The sequence below is a fragment of the Penicillium hispanicum genome (genome assembly GCF_028827665.1).
Source record: "Penicillium hispanicum strain IBT 35686 chromosome Unknown utg000007l_segment0_segment0, whole genome shotgun sequence".
In the NCBI taxonomy this organism is placed as follows: domain Eukaryota; kingdom Fungi; phylum Ascomycota; class Eurotiomycetes; order Eurotiales; family Aspergillaceae; genus Penicillium; species Penicillium hispanicum.
The window spans coordinates 1,593,967-1,609,705 of record NW_026623199.1 but is presented as its reverse complement, the minus strand read 5'-3'; the positions used below and the strand labels follow the sequence as shown (position 1 = coordinate 1,609,705).

Below are 15,739 nucleotides of genomic sequence, written 5' to 3'. Positions count from 1 at the left end.
AAAACGAAAAGAAGCGTAACCGTGACTGTAACTCCAAAATCAATGTGGTACACAATTCTTCAGTCCTGGTCACAGGAATCCCTTGGTGTTGCTGGGTTTGCGCTGGAGAGCGTCACTGGAACCATACACTGCACTTCCACGTCGACTACCATAATCGCTGAGTGCAGCTATAGGAGATCCCCTGATCGTGGGGCCTCGATCCACACGCAGCGCCTTCCAGCCCTCCAGCTCGCGTTCCAGTCGCAGTGCCTTCTCGCGCTCTTCGCGCAGCTCCCTCTCCATGCGGCGAGCCTGCAATTGAGTCTCCGTGTCGCCCTTGTGAAGCTCCTCGATATCACGGAGAAGACGGTCAACCTTATCCCGACCCTTGTTGACCTCGTCGTTGAGCTGGGCGTTCAGCTTCTCGCGCCGGTCAATTTGAGACTGAAGATCCTTGACGGTGCGGTCGACATTGCGAAGGGAACGTTGCTCGGCAGTATTCTTGTTCTCCTGCTCTTCAAGGTGGGTCTCAAGCTGTCAAAGAAACTCAAATCAGTAAAGTGGTCTCAAGCAATGGATAAGCGACATCGATTGCTTACCTCCTTGATGCGTTTGTGCAGGAATCGCACATCCTGGCTACCAGATGAGTAGCTCTTGGTCTCGAGATCGACGCAGCGGAGCTGAACTTCTTTCAACTGCTTCTCCAGTCCCGCCTTGTCCTTGAAGAGCTGAGCATTGGTTTCGCGCTCAGCTGTAAGCTCCTTCTGCATTTCGGTGGCCAAAGCATCCGCACGGCGCATCTTACCAACCGCAGCGGCGGAAACATCTTCCTGCTGGGCCACTTTGGACTTGAGCTCAAGAAGCTCACGATCCATACTGGCAGCGTTGCGCATAGAGGGACTTTCACCTTTGGCAAGATCCTCCAACCGCTCACCAGCTTCAGACAACCGACTCTCAAGCATCTTCTTGTCCTTCAGAAGCATATCGCGCTCGGCCGCGACATCATCGACGTTGGTACGGAGGGTCCGCACTTGTGAAAGAAGGGAGACAACCTTGCCTTGTGCTTCACTGTGTGCCCTTGCGGCTTCATCACGAGAATTGGTAATGTCTTGCATAACCATATCCAGGCGAGACTTCTCCTTGGACCAAGTCGAGCTGTTGAGAACTTCATTGTCCCACTTGCTTCGCAGGTCTTCCAACTCATCGCGCAAGCGAGAGTTTTCTCCACGGACATTGAGCAATCGCTCTCGCTCCATTTCGAGTTCGCCATTAATCGTGGAGAATTCTCTCTGGTACTTTTGTCTCGTCTGCTCCATGGACGTTTCCTTGTCTTCGATGTCGATGGCTCGCTGGCTGCGATAGTCCTCAAGCTCATTCTGGAGACGTTGCTTCGCTTGTAGCGCAGCCTGAAGCTCAGCAGCTTGATCCTCCATCCGGGCTTCGAGTGACTGTGTCTGCTGTTGCAAGTCTTCCACAAGGGCATCCATCGCCTTGCGCTCCGAGATGATTTCTGCACAAGCCTCCTCGGCCTCTCGGCTTCGAGACTTGGCAAATTGCTCTGCACGAGAAGCCTTAATAACAGTCATCTCTGCTTGTTCGACCTTGCTGAAATACTCGTCGGCACGGCTTTTGTACAGACTAAGGCTCGACTGAAGATCAGCACTTCTCGATGTCTCTGCATCAAGCCTGATCTGCAAGTCGGAGAATTCCTGAAGAAGCTGGTTGCGGCTAACAGCGTCTTGATCACAGACCGACTGAAGCTCCTGTACTTCGGAACGGGCATCCCGAAGCTCAACTTCCAAGGCCGCCTTGTTACGCTTCAGTTTCTCGAAGTGGGTCTTCGCCTCGCCAAACTCATTCATGGTCTCGTTGTGAACTCTGAGCAAGGAGCGGCGGGACTGCTCCTGTGAGTTGATCAGATCGTACAGTTCTTCATGCGATTTGGCCTGGACGTCACGAAGCGATAGCTCGCCGGACCGAATACTGCGTTCCAGGGCTGAAACCTTCTTGGCAGAATCATCAAGCTGGTCGTGGAGACGGCCATTCTCACGTTCAAGAAGATTCATGCGACGGACTGAAAGGCTCTCATCCTGCCAGCTGTCTCGAGTAGGAGTAGAATGCTGGAGCTGGCTTTGAAGATGCTTATTCTGCATCTCCGTCATTTGAAGCTTGTTTTGGAGCTCCTCGATCTCAGCGGCTGAATCCATTCGCCTCTGATAGCCAACGGTATCCACCGTTCGATCTGAGCGGGCTGACTCATTCGCTCCGTCATAGACGTTGTATCGCTTGTTCGGGGTAGTAGGATTCGAGAACCTCTTCAAGGCGTTTTCAGAGTTCTTCCTGAAGTGCGAAGGAGCGCGGTTGTTGGCGACCTCATTATGGTCGATCTCCTCAAGCAAAGCACGTTTCGAAGACGAGTACCTGGCATCCAATTCCGTCATTTCGTCCGCGTGGCGTCGTCGCATCTCCGAGAGTTGGCTTTCAGCTCTGTTGTATTTCTCCTCGGTGACCTGGAGCTTGCATTGCACTGCATCGAGAAGCTGCGCCAGGTCGACCTGTTTCGACAGGTGTGGCTGGACGGCCTCCCAAGATCTGGCAGACTCGGAGGCTTCAGGCTCGAAAACACGATGTAGGAGAATCAACTGCCGGTGCAAATCCTCGATTTCTTTGTTTGCTCTATCCAACGTGCTCTGGGTCTGCCGAGTGTTGGTTTGTGCCTGAGTCCGAAGTTGCCGTTCGTTTTCAAGGTTACGATTGGCCTCAGCAAGTTGGATGTTGGCCGTGGAAGCAGTCTTTTCGGCATTGCGACTGTTCTTATGCTCGCGAGTCACCTCGTGATTGAGATCCTCCAAGCTCAAAGATAGCTTTTCCTTTTGTTTCTCCAAAGATCTAATCGCCAACTGCGTGTCGCCCAGTTGACGGCTGATGTTCTTGTTATCCTCCTCAAGCTTGGCCTTCTCCTTCTGGAGATTTTGTAGTCGAAGTCGGTTGTTGTCACTCGCCTTGGAATTCGACCGGGCAATGTCAAGGTTCTTTTGTTGAATCTTGGTGAGCAGAGATCGATTGTCGTTCTCGGATGCTGTTAGTCGACCCCTTAATGTCACAAGCTCTCTCTCGAGGCGCTCTTTGTGCTGATCGTGACGAAGTCGGAAATTGTCGGATTCCGAAATGGCATGCGTGAGTTCCTGAATCCTGAACGAGAGTTGAGATCTCTCGGACTCAACTGCATCCAGTTGACGTGCTTTATCATCCAGGTCTGTGCGCAGGCTAAGAATACGCTCCTCAGCCTGCTTCTTGATCTTGCGTTCGGCCTCATCTTCTGCATTTAAGCGGGCATTTTCGACGTCTGTGAATCTGTCACGAAGCTTGATCAATTCGGATTGAAGATCTTTGCGTGACTTCTCAGCGGCCACCCGGGCCTCCGTAGCTCGACGGAGGCTATCTTGTTGGATGTACATCTCCTTCTCAATAGTGATCTTGGATTCGTTGAGAGTGTTATACTTGTCGGTCAGCTCAGCGAGGTTGTGTTCTGCAAGCATCTGCACGTCGTCTCTGGACTGGCGTTCTCGACTCAGATCAGTCTCCACCTTGAAGAGTTGCCCTTTGAGATCGTGAACCTGCTGTTCCAGCAATTTGCGGCTCTCGCCTGCCTCGGCATCTTCAGATCTCTTCGCCTCCAACAAGCTCTTGACGTCGGCGGCCTCCCGTTCAAGCTGAGCTTTTTCAGACCGCATCGCGTCCCTCTCAGCTTGTACTTCCCGGAGACGTTTCTGCATGTTATCGTGGCGGATAGTGAGAGACTTCTTCTCGGCTTCGATGCTTCTTTTATCCTCGTCATGCTTCTTTGCATCGTTTCGTAGCACAGTCATTTCACTCTCTTTGCGTCGGAGCAAATCCTCGTAGCCCGTAGAAGTAGAAGACAGCTCCGAGATTTGTTGCCGAATGGATCTGTTTTCATCAACCAGTTCTCGGACCTGCTTCTTCGACTTGTCAAGTTCCTTCGTGGTGTTGGCAAGCTTGACATCGAGATCTTGGTCCACCTTGAGAAGTTTCGCCTCCAAATCTTGAAGTTTGCGCTCTTTCAAGCTCAGATGGCTTTGAAGCATCTTGATTTCTTGGTTGAGCTCCTGGATTTGGCCGTTCTTTCCGGAGAACTGACCCTCTGCCTCGGCAAGTTTCATGTCAAGCTCCTCCTGCCGGGCTTGTAGGTCCTTCTTCTCAGACTCCAATTGCTGGATAATTTGACCTGCCTGTTCTAGCTGGGTGATTCGAAGGTCCAGCTCTTCATCGGTCTTTTTCTTTGCATCGACCAATCCATCAAGCTGTTCTTCGAGATTCTCCTGGTCCGCGATCGCCTCAGAGAGCTTCTCGGTCAACTCCCCTTCTCGGAGCTGCAGGCGTTTGAAAATCTCCTCCTTATCGAGTGCAAGCGCACGCTCGCTTTCCAGAGTTTGCTGAATTCTCTGAATCTCCAGTTCGGTGCGCCGGCGTTCTTCATCCAGCCTCTGACGGTCAGACATGCCCTGTTTCATCTTAACCTCCAACTCTTTGATTTTGTCGTCTCTCTTCTTGACTTCCTTGGCAGTGCGAGTATCCCCGAGAAGAGGTTTCATGCGAGAGAAAAGCCTCCACCAAGGACTCCCTTTAAGCTCCAGGTAGGCGTGAAAGTTGTGGTGGATAATGCGGGTTGCTTCAGCACGATACAGGCGTTTGTTCGAGATACGTCGCTGAACAAAGCCTCGAGCCACAGACTGGAATCGAGTCATAATACTCCGGATAAGCTGGTCTCGTTTCTCTTCTAGATCGGCCAGGACACCAGCCCTGAAGAAGACCTTGGTCCTGCCCACACGATACCATGCTCTATCCATCCCAAGTTTCTCCAACATAATCTGGGCCGCGCTTTGTCCCTCCAGATAGCCCTTCGGCATGTTCTGACAGAGCACCTCGTATCGCTGTCGGAACTCCGCGAAAGGCAGACGGTTGGGGAACCCAGTTCGAGCAATTCGAATTCCCTCGAGGACACCATTACACCGTAGTTGATCCAATACCAGTGGTGCTTGCAGCATCTTTGGGCGTTTCTTGTGATTTGGAAGTATACACCGCACGAAATGAGGATGTGTGGAGTGTAGTTGCGACATTAAGCTAGCAAGTTGTTCCTTATGTCGCTGAGCAACTGTGCGAAACAGCCCCTTCTTGACGCGGCTTCGGGGGTAATCACCAGCATCTTCAGAATCCGCGCAGTCTGAGAAGAGATTCGCCACATGCAGCTGCTCAGACTGGGCGAGGAGACGGGTAATGTTGTCGTTCAAAGGATCCTTGTTCTTCTCAAGCCAATCATGGGTCGTGTACTCGACCTCGGCGGCGTAGTGAGTGAGAACGAAGCCTTGGCTCAGGCGCGAAGACCGGTACTTGGGAGTCTTTCGGTCCCACAATGAGTGGAGCTTTTCCGTGAATGACTTGTCTGTGGCTTTTGGCATGACACAGTCTTCATCAAGGCAAGAGAAGATACCAATCGGGTTGGTCAGCTCGATCAAATCAATAGTAGGCTGCAAATCCTTGCCAAAATCGATAAATTGCCACTCAATCTGTTCCCGAGCATATTCTTCTTGTTCCAAGACGAACATGTGGTGATTGAAGAACTGCTGGAGCTTTTCGTTGGTATAGTTGATGCAAAGCTGTTCAAAGCTGTTGTTTTCGAATATCTCAAACCCAGCGATATCGAGAACACCGATGAAGTAATTGTCGTCTGCCATGGAGCGACCAAGCTGGTTGTTGATGCGAGTGACGAGGTCCCCAAATCCGCGTTCGTAGATACCCTTCGACAAAGCGTCTAATGCAAGGCGCACCTGCTCAGGAGTTTGGACCTTTTCTACCCACTCGCGGCCAGCCTTCACTCTCGGGTGCAAAAGGCCTTTCACGAAGGGTTCTGCGGGAATGCCCAGAAGCTCACAGGCCTTCTCGATATTGGCATATCCGTTAGGGCCTAGTGCTGCCTGGTCGGCACGGACACTCTCCTTCGCAATACTGACATTACCAAGGTGCAACACAGCAGCAATTGTGCGCAAAATGCAGTGTTGGTCATTCTCGGAAAAGTTCATCACATGGAAAGCTTCGATCAAAGAGTTCCACTCGTCCTTGTCGGAGACCCCAGCAATAGAATCATTGCCGTCCCTCGTGTAAGCAAAATCCTCAATCTCCATATCGTTGAGGAGAAGTCGTTCACGAGTGTGCCGGTCTGCACCTTGTAAAAGCTGATAGAAGATGTGGTAGTTTCGTTCGTTGGAATTAGGCTTGACCACCCGGGACTTCTCGAGTAGGTACCAGTCAATCCATGCGCCACAAATCTGCCCAGAGCGAGAGAACTCGATTCGGATGAATTTTCCAAAACGAGAGGAGTTGTTGTTTCGGACAGTTTGTGCGTTTCCAAAGGCTTCGAGAATGGGATTGGCGCGGAGAATCTGCTGCGAGAGGGCGGAAAATTGTTTCGCTCCTGATCGAGCATAGGGTGTATCCGAAGTTGCAACTGCGGCCAGGTATTGGATAACCTTTTTCGTATTCTCGGTTTTACCAGCGCCGGATTCGCCTGTCACAAGAATACTTTGGTTTTCACCCTCGTCCACGAGGTTTCGAAAGGCTTCATCGGCTATGGCAAAAATATGAGGCCGAGTCTCCTCTCTTCCACGGCCTTTGTACATCTTCACATGTTCGTTGGTGTAGATAGGCAACGAGCAGTACGGGTTGATTGTGACCAAGAAAAGGCCGGAGTATGTCTGGAAGTCAAGCACGTTAGTATCTATCCCTGCAGACGTCTTGGTGCGTTCAAAGGAATGCAACTTACGTAGATCAGGTCTGATTGATATCTGGTGTGGAGGTTATGGACCACAGAAGCCTCGTTAAGATGTGTAAGCTCAGCCATATCATCGGCCTTGTCGAATTTGGCTGGGTTGACCTTGTCGACCTGGTCGGCATCCACTTCACGTTGCTGCTATAAATGTCAGCCGTCGGCAAATGTGTCCAGGACAGAGGAACTCCTACATCGCCATCATCGCTCTGGACCAGCAGGCGTCCTCCCTCCAGTTCCTCCAACACTAGTCCCCGCACGAACGCTTTTTGTGCATCACGTAGCCAGACATATTTGTTCCCTGAAAAGTCGTTGTCGCCTTCCAAACCGCGTATTTGATCGGCTCCCCGTCGCATTTCCTCGGATTTGATAAAGCTCGGCGCGAAAGTCCCGGACGACGCATTGTTTCTGGCTGAATTTGACCGTTCGCGATTTGCCGATATTGGCGACAGGGTGGGAGAAATCTGTGACACGGATGAATTGCGAAGGTGCCCTCTTGCTAATTCCAGCCCATTTGATGGTGTAATAATCGCAGACTTAGGACGGGCCTGTGAATGGGGTCCTGGCGAAGGCGAGGACCGCGAAAATGGGTTGGCACGCTTTGGCGAGCTGTTCAACTGGGAGGGCATCATGTCGAGAGGTTGTTCAATGGGTCATTATTTGAGCTCCTCGTCGTTTCTCATTGCCAACAGACGTAATGCGGGGAACAATGAACTCCGATACGCACGCGTCGGACAGAGAAAGCAAATTATAGGAAGCAGCAAAATTGAAGCAGCCACAATAGAAAGGACATAAAAGAAAAGAGAGTACTCGAGGCGAATGGAGGGTGAGCGACAGACGTGATGTCGAAGACGGAGCGACGCTGTTTGTTTACACTGCGTTCCTCGGGTTCCCGCCGATCGATGGACCGTGCGTCATCACATCACGTGAACTGAGTTCTTTTTTCGCAGGCGCTTAAACCTGCCAACCCGCGCGTCCGTCGGTCTTCGAGTCTCTCTCGTCGCTGCCACTGTGCTTCGCGCCGGATCACCCTTCCATTCTATCTGTTTTGCTTCATACTGGGAGATATTCTGGAGACCACTACAACAAGGCTTTGCAGTGAGACACAGCTCAACGAGTTTATCACAGTCCAGCTCACAAAATAACCTCGATCACACTTCGACCATGATGACATGGGATGTGTGAGCTCATTTGTGCTTTTCTAGGTTACTCGATCTACGATCTACCCATATCACGCACTTCTATCAGATCCTGCTAGACTAGCGCCTTCATCATGGCTAACCAACCACCCCCTTCATTTGGTGGCCATCCCAACAACGCGCAGCAGTGGCCTTTTGCATTTCCGATGGTTCCCCCGAATTTCCCTCCCCATCCAGAATATCTTTTTGGAGGTCAGCCACCTCCAACTGACTCAGGCCAATCCATGGAGTACAATATGGCGAGTTTTGATGCGAACTTTCGGATCCCAGCTTCTGGTGGCCAACTCACCCCAGGGCTCTTCTTCCCCCCCCGATTTTCCCTTCATGGGCAACTCTTTTGATCCCTCACAGCCCCAAATCCCCCCGTTTCCACCCGTTCCAATGCCTGCATTTGGCTTCCCGGGCTTGATGGCGCCCTCGAGCCTTCCACCCGCACCTCCCAATCCAAACGCAGCGGCCGAGACAAATAAGCTATCAGGGTCGCAGCCAAGAGGGAATTCACATAAAACAGATTCAACCCGGGAGGAAGGTGAGGTTAGTGAGGGTGAAAGTGCGCCAGACTCCACTTTGAAGACAGATGCGCGTGATTCCAAGCAAGCTGGGCCGGGGCGGAGAGCTGCTCGCCAGCTGGAACTCGATCGGGGCAAGAGTGTTTTGTCTCCAACGCGGTCTTCAAGCAGAAGTAGTGGATCACGTACGGGTGCCTTTGATCTCTCCTTCGTGGATTACCCCGCTAACATTAAGCAGCTTACAACCCGCCGCTATCCATCTCAGCGGACCCTGATGTGGTCGATCGCGCTATCGAGGCGCAGAAACGCGATACGACAGTTCCCGTCTCAGAGGATTCTCAACGCCCTAAAACAGCAGCACAATTACGAGTTCAAGCGCAAGGGGCTTTACTCAGTCTCGCACCTCACAACATTCGCTACAATGAGCTAGTGGCGGAGGGGATCAATCCAGCAATCCTCAAACGACTATATGAAGATGTCGGGATCAAGGTCACACCACCCGAGGTCCAGGCGAAGGCTGTATCTTCGGAATCTTCTGGTGTGACTGCTCGGCGGCAATCGATTGTCGTTCCCACCAAGCCTGTCCCTGTTCCTGTCAGCAAAAAAGCAGAGACACCAGCGCTAGAAACAAAGAAGGCTCCAACACCAAAGTCGGCATCTACAGCAGCTCCAGGCATTGCACATACTCTTTCTTCCCCCGCTGTCCAGTCTGATTCCGGAAAGCCCATGGAGAGGAAAGAGGTCATTGCCAGAATGCTTGCGGCCAAGGCTGCCAAATCATCCGAGCCGTCGGCATCCAATGCACCATCTGCAGAGATTCCGACGGCGACGCCTTCGAGCGCACCAACCAGCAACGTCCCCACTCCTCAAAGCAAAGAGAACGGAGCACCTACGAGAGAAAAGAACAAAGCCCGAACAGAACTAGCGAGACAACGAATCGAAGCACTCAAACAACAGGCTCTGTTAAAACAACAGCAGAAAGCCGAACTGCTGAATAAGTCTCAGGAAAATAAACCCCCTCCATCCCCAGGACCTTCAGTACCTGTTGTTCAGCATCCACTTCCAGTTCGTCCTCCAATTCCTCAGCCGCCTGAGCATGCTGCAATCCCAGGGCTTTCTATGACCGGGTCACAACATCAAGTTTCTTCCCAAGCTCTGGTTGGAGGTCCACAAGGAGTTGCGGTTGACTCGACACCGGTGTCACGAGCGGCCCAGCGGAAGCGGCCTCGAGCTACCGATTTCGACGAGCCGGTTATCGGTTCGAAAAAGCATATCCATCACGGGAACAGCAATCCTGGCACTTCAGAGCGCCTTGTAATCGACATCAGTGACGACGAATCCCTCTATGGTGATGATGAGGAGGAGGATGAGATGGACTTGGATTCTGGTCATGAGCTAGCCCGGGCACCTACTACCACCCTCAATGTCCCCGAGCCCCCTCTACAAAAATACCCATCAACAACCAGAGCTTCTACGTCAACTCCCCAAGGCTCTTCCCGTCCCAGCGACAACGACCATATCAGAAAGAGAGATCTCGAGATCCAGGCTATGCGTCGCAAGATAGCCGAACTAGAACAACGGCGAAAGGAGAAACTTGCTGCCAGCCGAGACGAATCACCTCGCACTTCGGCTCAATCGGGCGCATCATCGTCATCTGCAGTCCAGGCTAGTCCGGGTGAGGACGTGGCTGAATCGTCGTCTGCACCGGCTTCCAGCTCGAAGGTGCTACCAGGCACGAGCACAACCGTTATGAATCTTTCTGAGCGGCCAAATCTCATTGATTCCTTCAGCGAAACCTCTGTGAGAGTCTTGGCTTCCATGGATCTGGAGCAGTTGAATAGCATCCGTTCTAAGATTCTTCGAATGAAGGAAATCGAATCCGGGCTTCCAGATCTTGATGCAGAGATCATGTCATCTGAGTCACGTCTCGCTGCCTGCCGAGAAGAGGCCGAAAGACTGCTGGTTGAGATCACAAAGGGAAAAGTAGGTCGCCTTCAACTGGTCGAGGAGCTCAAAAACCTCAGCTACGAAATCAATGGTCTGTCGCTCGAAGATTTAGATGAGCTTCGTCGACAGGCAGAGGTCAAAGAACAGCAGCTTATGGCAAAGGAAGGTGTGTTCATCAGTTTATTATGTCGCCTAGATCTCCCTCCACCAGCCTAACTAATTATGTATTTCTCTAGTGGCCTTGAATACAGAACCTTCTGCCAGTGAGGACAGCGTCATGTCCGATGTCCACGTCTCTGGTCCCGAGGCGATGGCAAACGCCGTGGAGGCTCCAGCGTCCGATGCCAATATTTGCACCAACGTGGCTGTTGAGAGTGACGCCAGCACCGATTCTGAAGAATCGGCTATGGCTTCTGAGTCTGAGTCTGCAGGATCCGCCATGGATGAGTCTATTGCCAGTCCTGGCATTGAGCAAGATTCTCCACGCGAGGAATCTTTACTCAGAGAACAACAAGTATCGGGCACTTCGGTCCAAACAATACATCCGCAAGCCGGCGAAGGCTCAGCTGAAGTGCCGGTCGCGATTGAGTCTACCGTTGACAAATTTGGTGATGATTACACTGCTCGCGAAGATTTTTCAAGCCAAGAAGACTCTTCTAGGCCAGACAAGCAGTCTGGTATGGAGCAGGAGAGCCCGAAGTCCCTTGACCATCTTCCTCAGCGCCCTCCGTTGCCAGTCCCGGAAAAGGATGAGGTTGAGAAGGAACTCGGCAGCCAAATACACGAGGGCGATTCGTCTTACAGCCCACCCTCTCGCGAAGCGTCTGCGGAGTCGGATGCCTATGAGCCTCCAGAGCCCCACGTCGATGCCGAGTCGGTCCAGTCGGCCTACAGTCCTCGATTCAGTCCCTCTCCCGCTCCTATAGAAGAAATAGAGGGGCGGGTCTCCCCATCAGAGAAGCTCGATGGTGGTGAAACACTAACAGAAGTACCTCAAGCGCCGGTCGTGGAACGCGGACCCGATTTCCACATTGGAATACTTGGTGTATGAACAACACCTTTCTTGGAGGGATTCAAGCACTAACCACCACCTCAGACCCAAGCGTCATCTGCCTCTTCGGAGCCAAAGTTCTCCTCCTATGTCAGCCCTTTGCGATCTTTCAAAGCCTATCGCTATCACCCCAATTATGCTGAAGATGTTCCGAGCGGCTACCGCTCGCTAACTTACAGTCATAACATCGATTCGATGAAATATTTCTGTCCGTATGAATCGGCCGGGGGTGTGTGCAATGATCGGTCTTGTGAATTTCAGCATTTCCGGGACATGACTCTAAGCGGTGCGTCGACGAGTTAAAAGCCGTGCAAGATCACATATGGTTTTTGATTGCCATTCTGTGTTCTTTCCTTGTCACTTTTGCTTTTTGAATCCTTTGCTCCCTTTCCCTCGCTTCCTCTGTCCGTCTGTGCATTTTCGCATCTCCCTCCTCGACTCCACCTGCCCGCTCCGACCTTTGGAATTGTTCCCTTTGTTCTTTCCCTGTCCGCATGCTGACCCCAGAGTTATTAACCTTGACAGATGACAAGATCTTGATCCAAATGGGAGCCGCCCGGGAAGGCCAAACCGAAGAAGAACAAGAAGCCTATCTCGCCGGGCTGAAGGAGATCATCAACGAGATGCGGCGTGACAAGGTGAAAGATTTCAACACTGTGGCCACTGAGATAGCTGCATACCGTAGGCGCTTTCTCCAAGACCCGTCGCGCGTCTTGTCTCTGTAACTTCCAATCCCACAATCATCGACCAGGCCCATGTGGTCGAGAGTTCTCAAGGTGAGCTGGCATCAGCACATGCCCCGGATCACTGCCCCTTGTGCCACTTCGGCGACTCGGGGCCACGAATATTTTCCAACATCATCTTCTCTATGATACCCCCCGCGCCGCCCCTCAGCTGGGCGCTGAGGTATTTTCATTTCCTTCTCTTCTCCCTTTGATCTTGTCCTTGCATCATTAGCCAGCGCGGCATCTCTTTTGCATTCAAAGTTCACCTCCACGACACCGGAGTATTTCTCATCCCGCGAAGGTCACAATGACCTTGATCAGCCCTCGCACTAGGACTATATTCAGTCCGCGGCGGCACGGCGTTGGGGCGTCTGCATCATTGTCGGCGGCTAGTCGTAACTCGGGCAGCTCAGCTTCCCTGATTTAGGGCCCAGGTTGACTTGTTCTGGGTTCTCATTGCATGTTCGGTATTCCATCTGGGACCAAGGGGAGGCAGTATGATCACGACGCGCCGGCTGGCGAGACTTGCAGCACATATTCATAGCAACAGTTGAATTTTACGTATTCGTTCGCGATTCTACTATCTTTCCATCGAGGTTAATTTTTCCGGGGGGCGAAGCAAAGTCGTATTGGGACCGCTCATGAATGTCACGTCCGTTCTCTACATTTGTTCGTGCAAATTATGACTCAATGCTCATTCTTGCATTCCGACCGCGTTTCCCTGTACGTCGGGGCCATCTGATCCGAACCCATTGACTCACTGTCTCGCGAGGTTGACAAACCCCGTCATGCGAATGCAAGGCTCCAGCTCGAAGCATGTTGATACGTCAGTCCGGTGTGCATGGCATTCATTTTCTGGAATGTTCGCAGGGCAGAGCCAAGCAGGGATGCTGGCAGGTTGCAGTGGTGGGCCTGGTTTCCGCCCAAGCCGCTTATGCATGACGATTCGGACATTATGGCACGCGTCTTTGCATCTTTCATAATCTTCAAGGTACATTCTTATTAGACAGTGCTATGTATGATGATCCATTCATGCCCGATGTGCATCGAGGCGGAAGACCGCAAGACTTCTGTGAGTCAAAGAAACCCGCGCGAGGCAGACTCGCGACTCACCGTCGCCGCCCTGTCCTATTGGCTGCACTGCGATCAGAACGGCTCTACAGGTCGTAGTACAGCGCTCTCCGAACCAGATGTGACTCTCGCGCGCCTCACTTTGGCGAAGACAACGGGCTGCGACGGGGAGGATCTCCCGTGCGCCCGGCGAACACCCGGGTGACGAGCCGGCGTCTCTAGTCCATGCGTGCTGTACTGGACTTGTGCTCGGTCGATGCACCCTCAAGCAGGAGTTCCTCCGACGATGGCGATCACGGTCACGGTCACGGTCACGACCCATGTCGGCACATGGCAACGGGGCGCATCGATCCCCGGAGCAAAAGCGCCCGCACAGCCTCCCCCGTTCCGCGCTAGACGGACGCGAAGTGGGTGTCCTAGTGTGCGCCGGCGGTGGTTGGGGCTGAGAGGCGCGCGAGCGGACTCGCGTGGAGAGGACTCGGTCGGTGCTGGATGCTGCTTGGATCCAGATGTGAGTGACGTTGGAACATATCTGAGGCGATTGGGGGCGGGAGAAGACTTGGCAAGTTCCACGGGTCTATACTTGGTGGGTTCCCAGACCATCTTTGCGCCGATGTAGGACCGGCGCGGCGTGAACGCATCGCTGGAAGCCGGTGTGGTCTCGTTTTCTTTTATTATGATTTCTCTCGTGGAGCACCAGGCTTGGCTGTACTGGGCATCCACGCCGTGTAGATGCCCCCGGGGGCTTGCGTAGATTGCGGGATGTTGATTGGCGGTGCATAGAGGCTCAAAGTCACGGAATGCAAGGGAACCAGTGGGATCAGGGCCTCCTGCGTTGCATGGGGAATTTCGGGTTGATCGATGCATCTCGGGAGTCGCGGCTCGGCTGAGGCTGCATGATAGAAAGGAGTCGAGTCTGACTACGACTACGACTATGACTACCGTCAGAATGGCCGTCGTACATGGCGCAGTCCCGGATGGAGGAAATGTCAGAGTAGGATTTCTGGTTCTCGAAAGAAACACCCAAGGATCTCATCCCACGCGGTGAGATCCGATCCCACGCAAGGCAGACAGGGGGAATCCTGCCCCACCGCTAAATTAAGCAACAAATCAAAACCCGCCGGCGAGGAAGTATACAACATCCACTCGAGGCGTTTCTAGTCATGACAGGAACATCGATGCAACATCCGTGCTGGAAGAACAGACCAAATGGAAAAGAGAAAGGAAAAAAAAAAAGAAAAGAGGACAAGGAAAATACACCTGGCTATGCTGATATCGTAGACCTATCCCGCCGCTGGAAAATCAAAACGGCACAAAGAAAGAAAGAAAAATAGGTGGTTCAGATGCAACTGAATCCATAGGTCAGCATCCTCGTTCCATACCGAGGGTGGCGATAGAGACCATACCATTCATTCATGCGTCGTCTCGTCCAGCAAGATCGCGCTCTCATTTGACATTGGTGCAGCAGTCGCAGGCTTTGTGCTGGCAGATCACACACTGGGGCTGCACGTTGTAGACTTTTGGTCCATCACCACACACGCAACAGATGTACATGTAGGTCTGGCTGTACAGTCGGAGGGGACCCGCCAGTGGACGGGTCCGTGGCATATTCGTGACGCCGGCGGGCAGCATGGTCTGGGAGAGGACAGAGTACAAGGTCGGGATGGCCACGCCGTATGCGTCAGGGCCGTCGCAGAGGTGCGCGGTGGAGTGCGAGTGGGAGTGAGCACTCAGACGGTCGACTTTCTCTTCAACACAGTAGGGGCAGCGGTGCTCGCCACAATTGATGCACGAGTTGTAGAGGCCGGAGTTGTGAGGACCAAAGTTGCATTCACAGCAGTACCACAAGGCGGGCATAATTTAGTTGGACAGACGAGGTCGACAAGAGGCAGAGCAGATGGTCAGATGGAATATAGATCACAACGAGCAACTTTGCACGAGTCAGGCGCGGATCTATGGAGATTGGAGAATGACAATCCAGATGGATTGCGTTGGGAGGCAGATCCAGGGCATTATATAACCTCAGCGCATGAGAGAAAAAAGAAAACCAAAAAGAAGCAGGATGTGAGGCCCAAAGCAGAAAATCCGCCCAGGCACATCAGGGCCATCAGCCCCAGGCAGCCTAGGGATCGCTGGATTGGGGAACGCTTCTCACCCGGGTCGCTTTTGGGGCCAGTTGAGTGTGAACCCGCTCTTGCACATCATCTGGGGCAGCGTGGCTTGTAGCCTGGGTGTTTTGCCCAGAGCCAAGCTGGGAGGTTGGTGCCTCGATGCCGGAGGTGTGAGTAATCCTCGTCACCACGGTTGAGTCAATAGTGGGAGAGATCACCGCTGCTGTCACTGCCACTGAAGATGGCACACCGTCTTGCCAGCGCGTCTCACCCGGGGAAAAAGGTCGTCTCGGGTCTTCGGGCGGT

The 15,739-nt window shown here is 52.8% G+C and overlaps 4 protein-coding genes across 4 annotated transcripts; 2 read left to right on the top strand and 2 right to left on the bottom strand.

Moving 5' to 3' along the window:
• Positions 1-69: 69 nt before the first annotated feature.
• N7459_008385 (type II myosin) lies at positions 70-7,449 on the bottom strand (the record flags this gene model as incomplete). The annotated part of the gene is made up of 4 exons (XM_056947553.1): positions 70-513; positions 579-6,749; positions 6,818-6,961; positions 7,015-7,449. 4 exons carry the CDS (start codon positions 7,447-7,449, stop codon positions 70-72), a joined length of 7,194 nt encoding a protein of 2,397 aa, XP_056797063.1.
• A 621-nt stretch (positions 7,450-8,070) lies between these two features.
• On the top strand, positions 8,071-12,251 carry N7459_008384 (uncharacterized protein; the record flags this gene model as incomplete). Its single annotated transcript, XM_056947552.1, has 5 exons — positions 8,071-8,713; positions 8,767-10,360; positions 10,740-11,520; positions 11,572-11,812; positions 12,052-12,251. Coding segments are annotated over 5 exons (3,459 nt in total), but the record flags the coding sequence as incomplete, so codon positions are not given.
• A 1,039-nt stretch (positions 12,252-13,290) lies between these two features.
• N7459_008383 (uncharacterized protein) lies at positions 13,291-13,941 on the top strand (the record flags this gene model as incomplete). The annotated part of the gene is made up of 2 exons (XM_056947551.1): positions 13,291-13,502; positions 13,545-13,941. The coding sequence occupies 2 exons, from the start codon at positions 13,291-13,293 to the stop codon at positions 13,939-13,941; spliced, it is 609 nt and encodes a 202-aa protein (XP_056797061.1).
• Positions 13,942-14,768: 827 nt separating this feature from the next.
• On the bottom strand, positions 14,769-15,179 carry N7459_008382 (uncharacterized protein; the record flags this gene model as incomplete). Its single annotated transcript, XM_056947550.1, has 1 exon — positions 14,769-15,179. One exon carries the CDS (start codon positions 15,177-15,179, stop codon positions 14,769-14,771), a length of 411 nt encoding a protein of 136 aa, XP_056797060.1.
• Between the last annotated feature and the right edge of the window lie 560 nt (positions 15,180-15,739).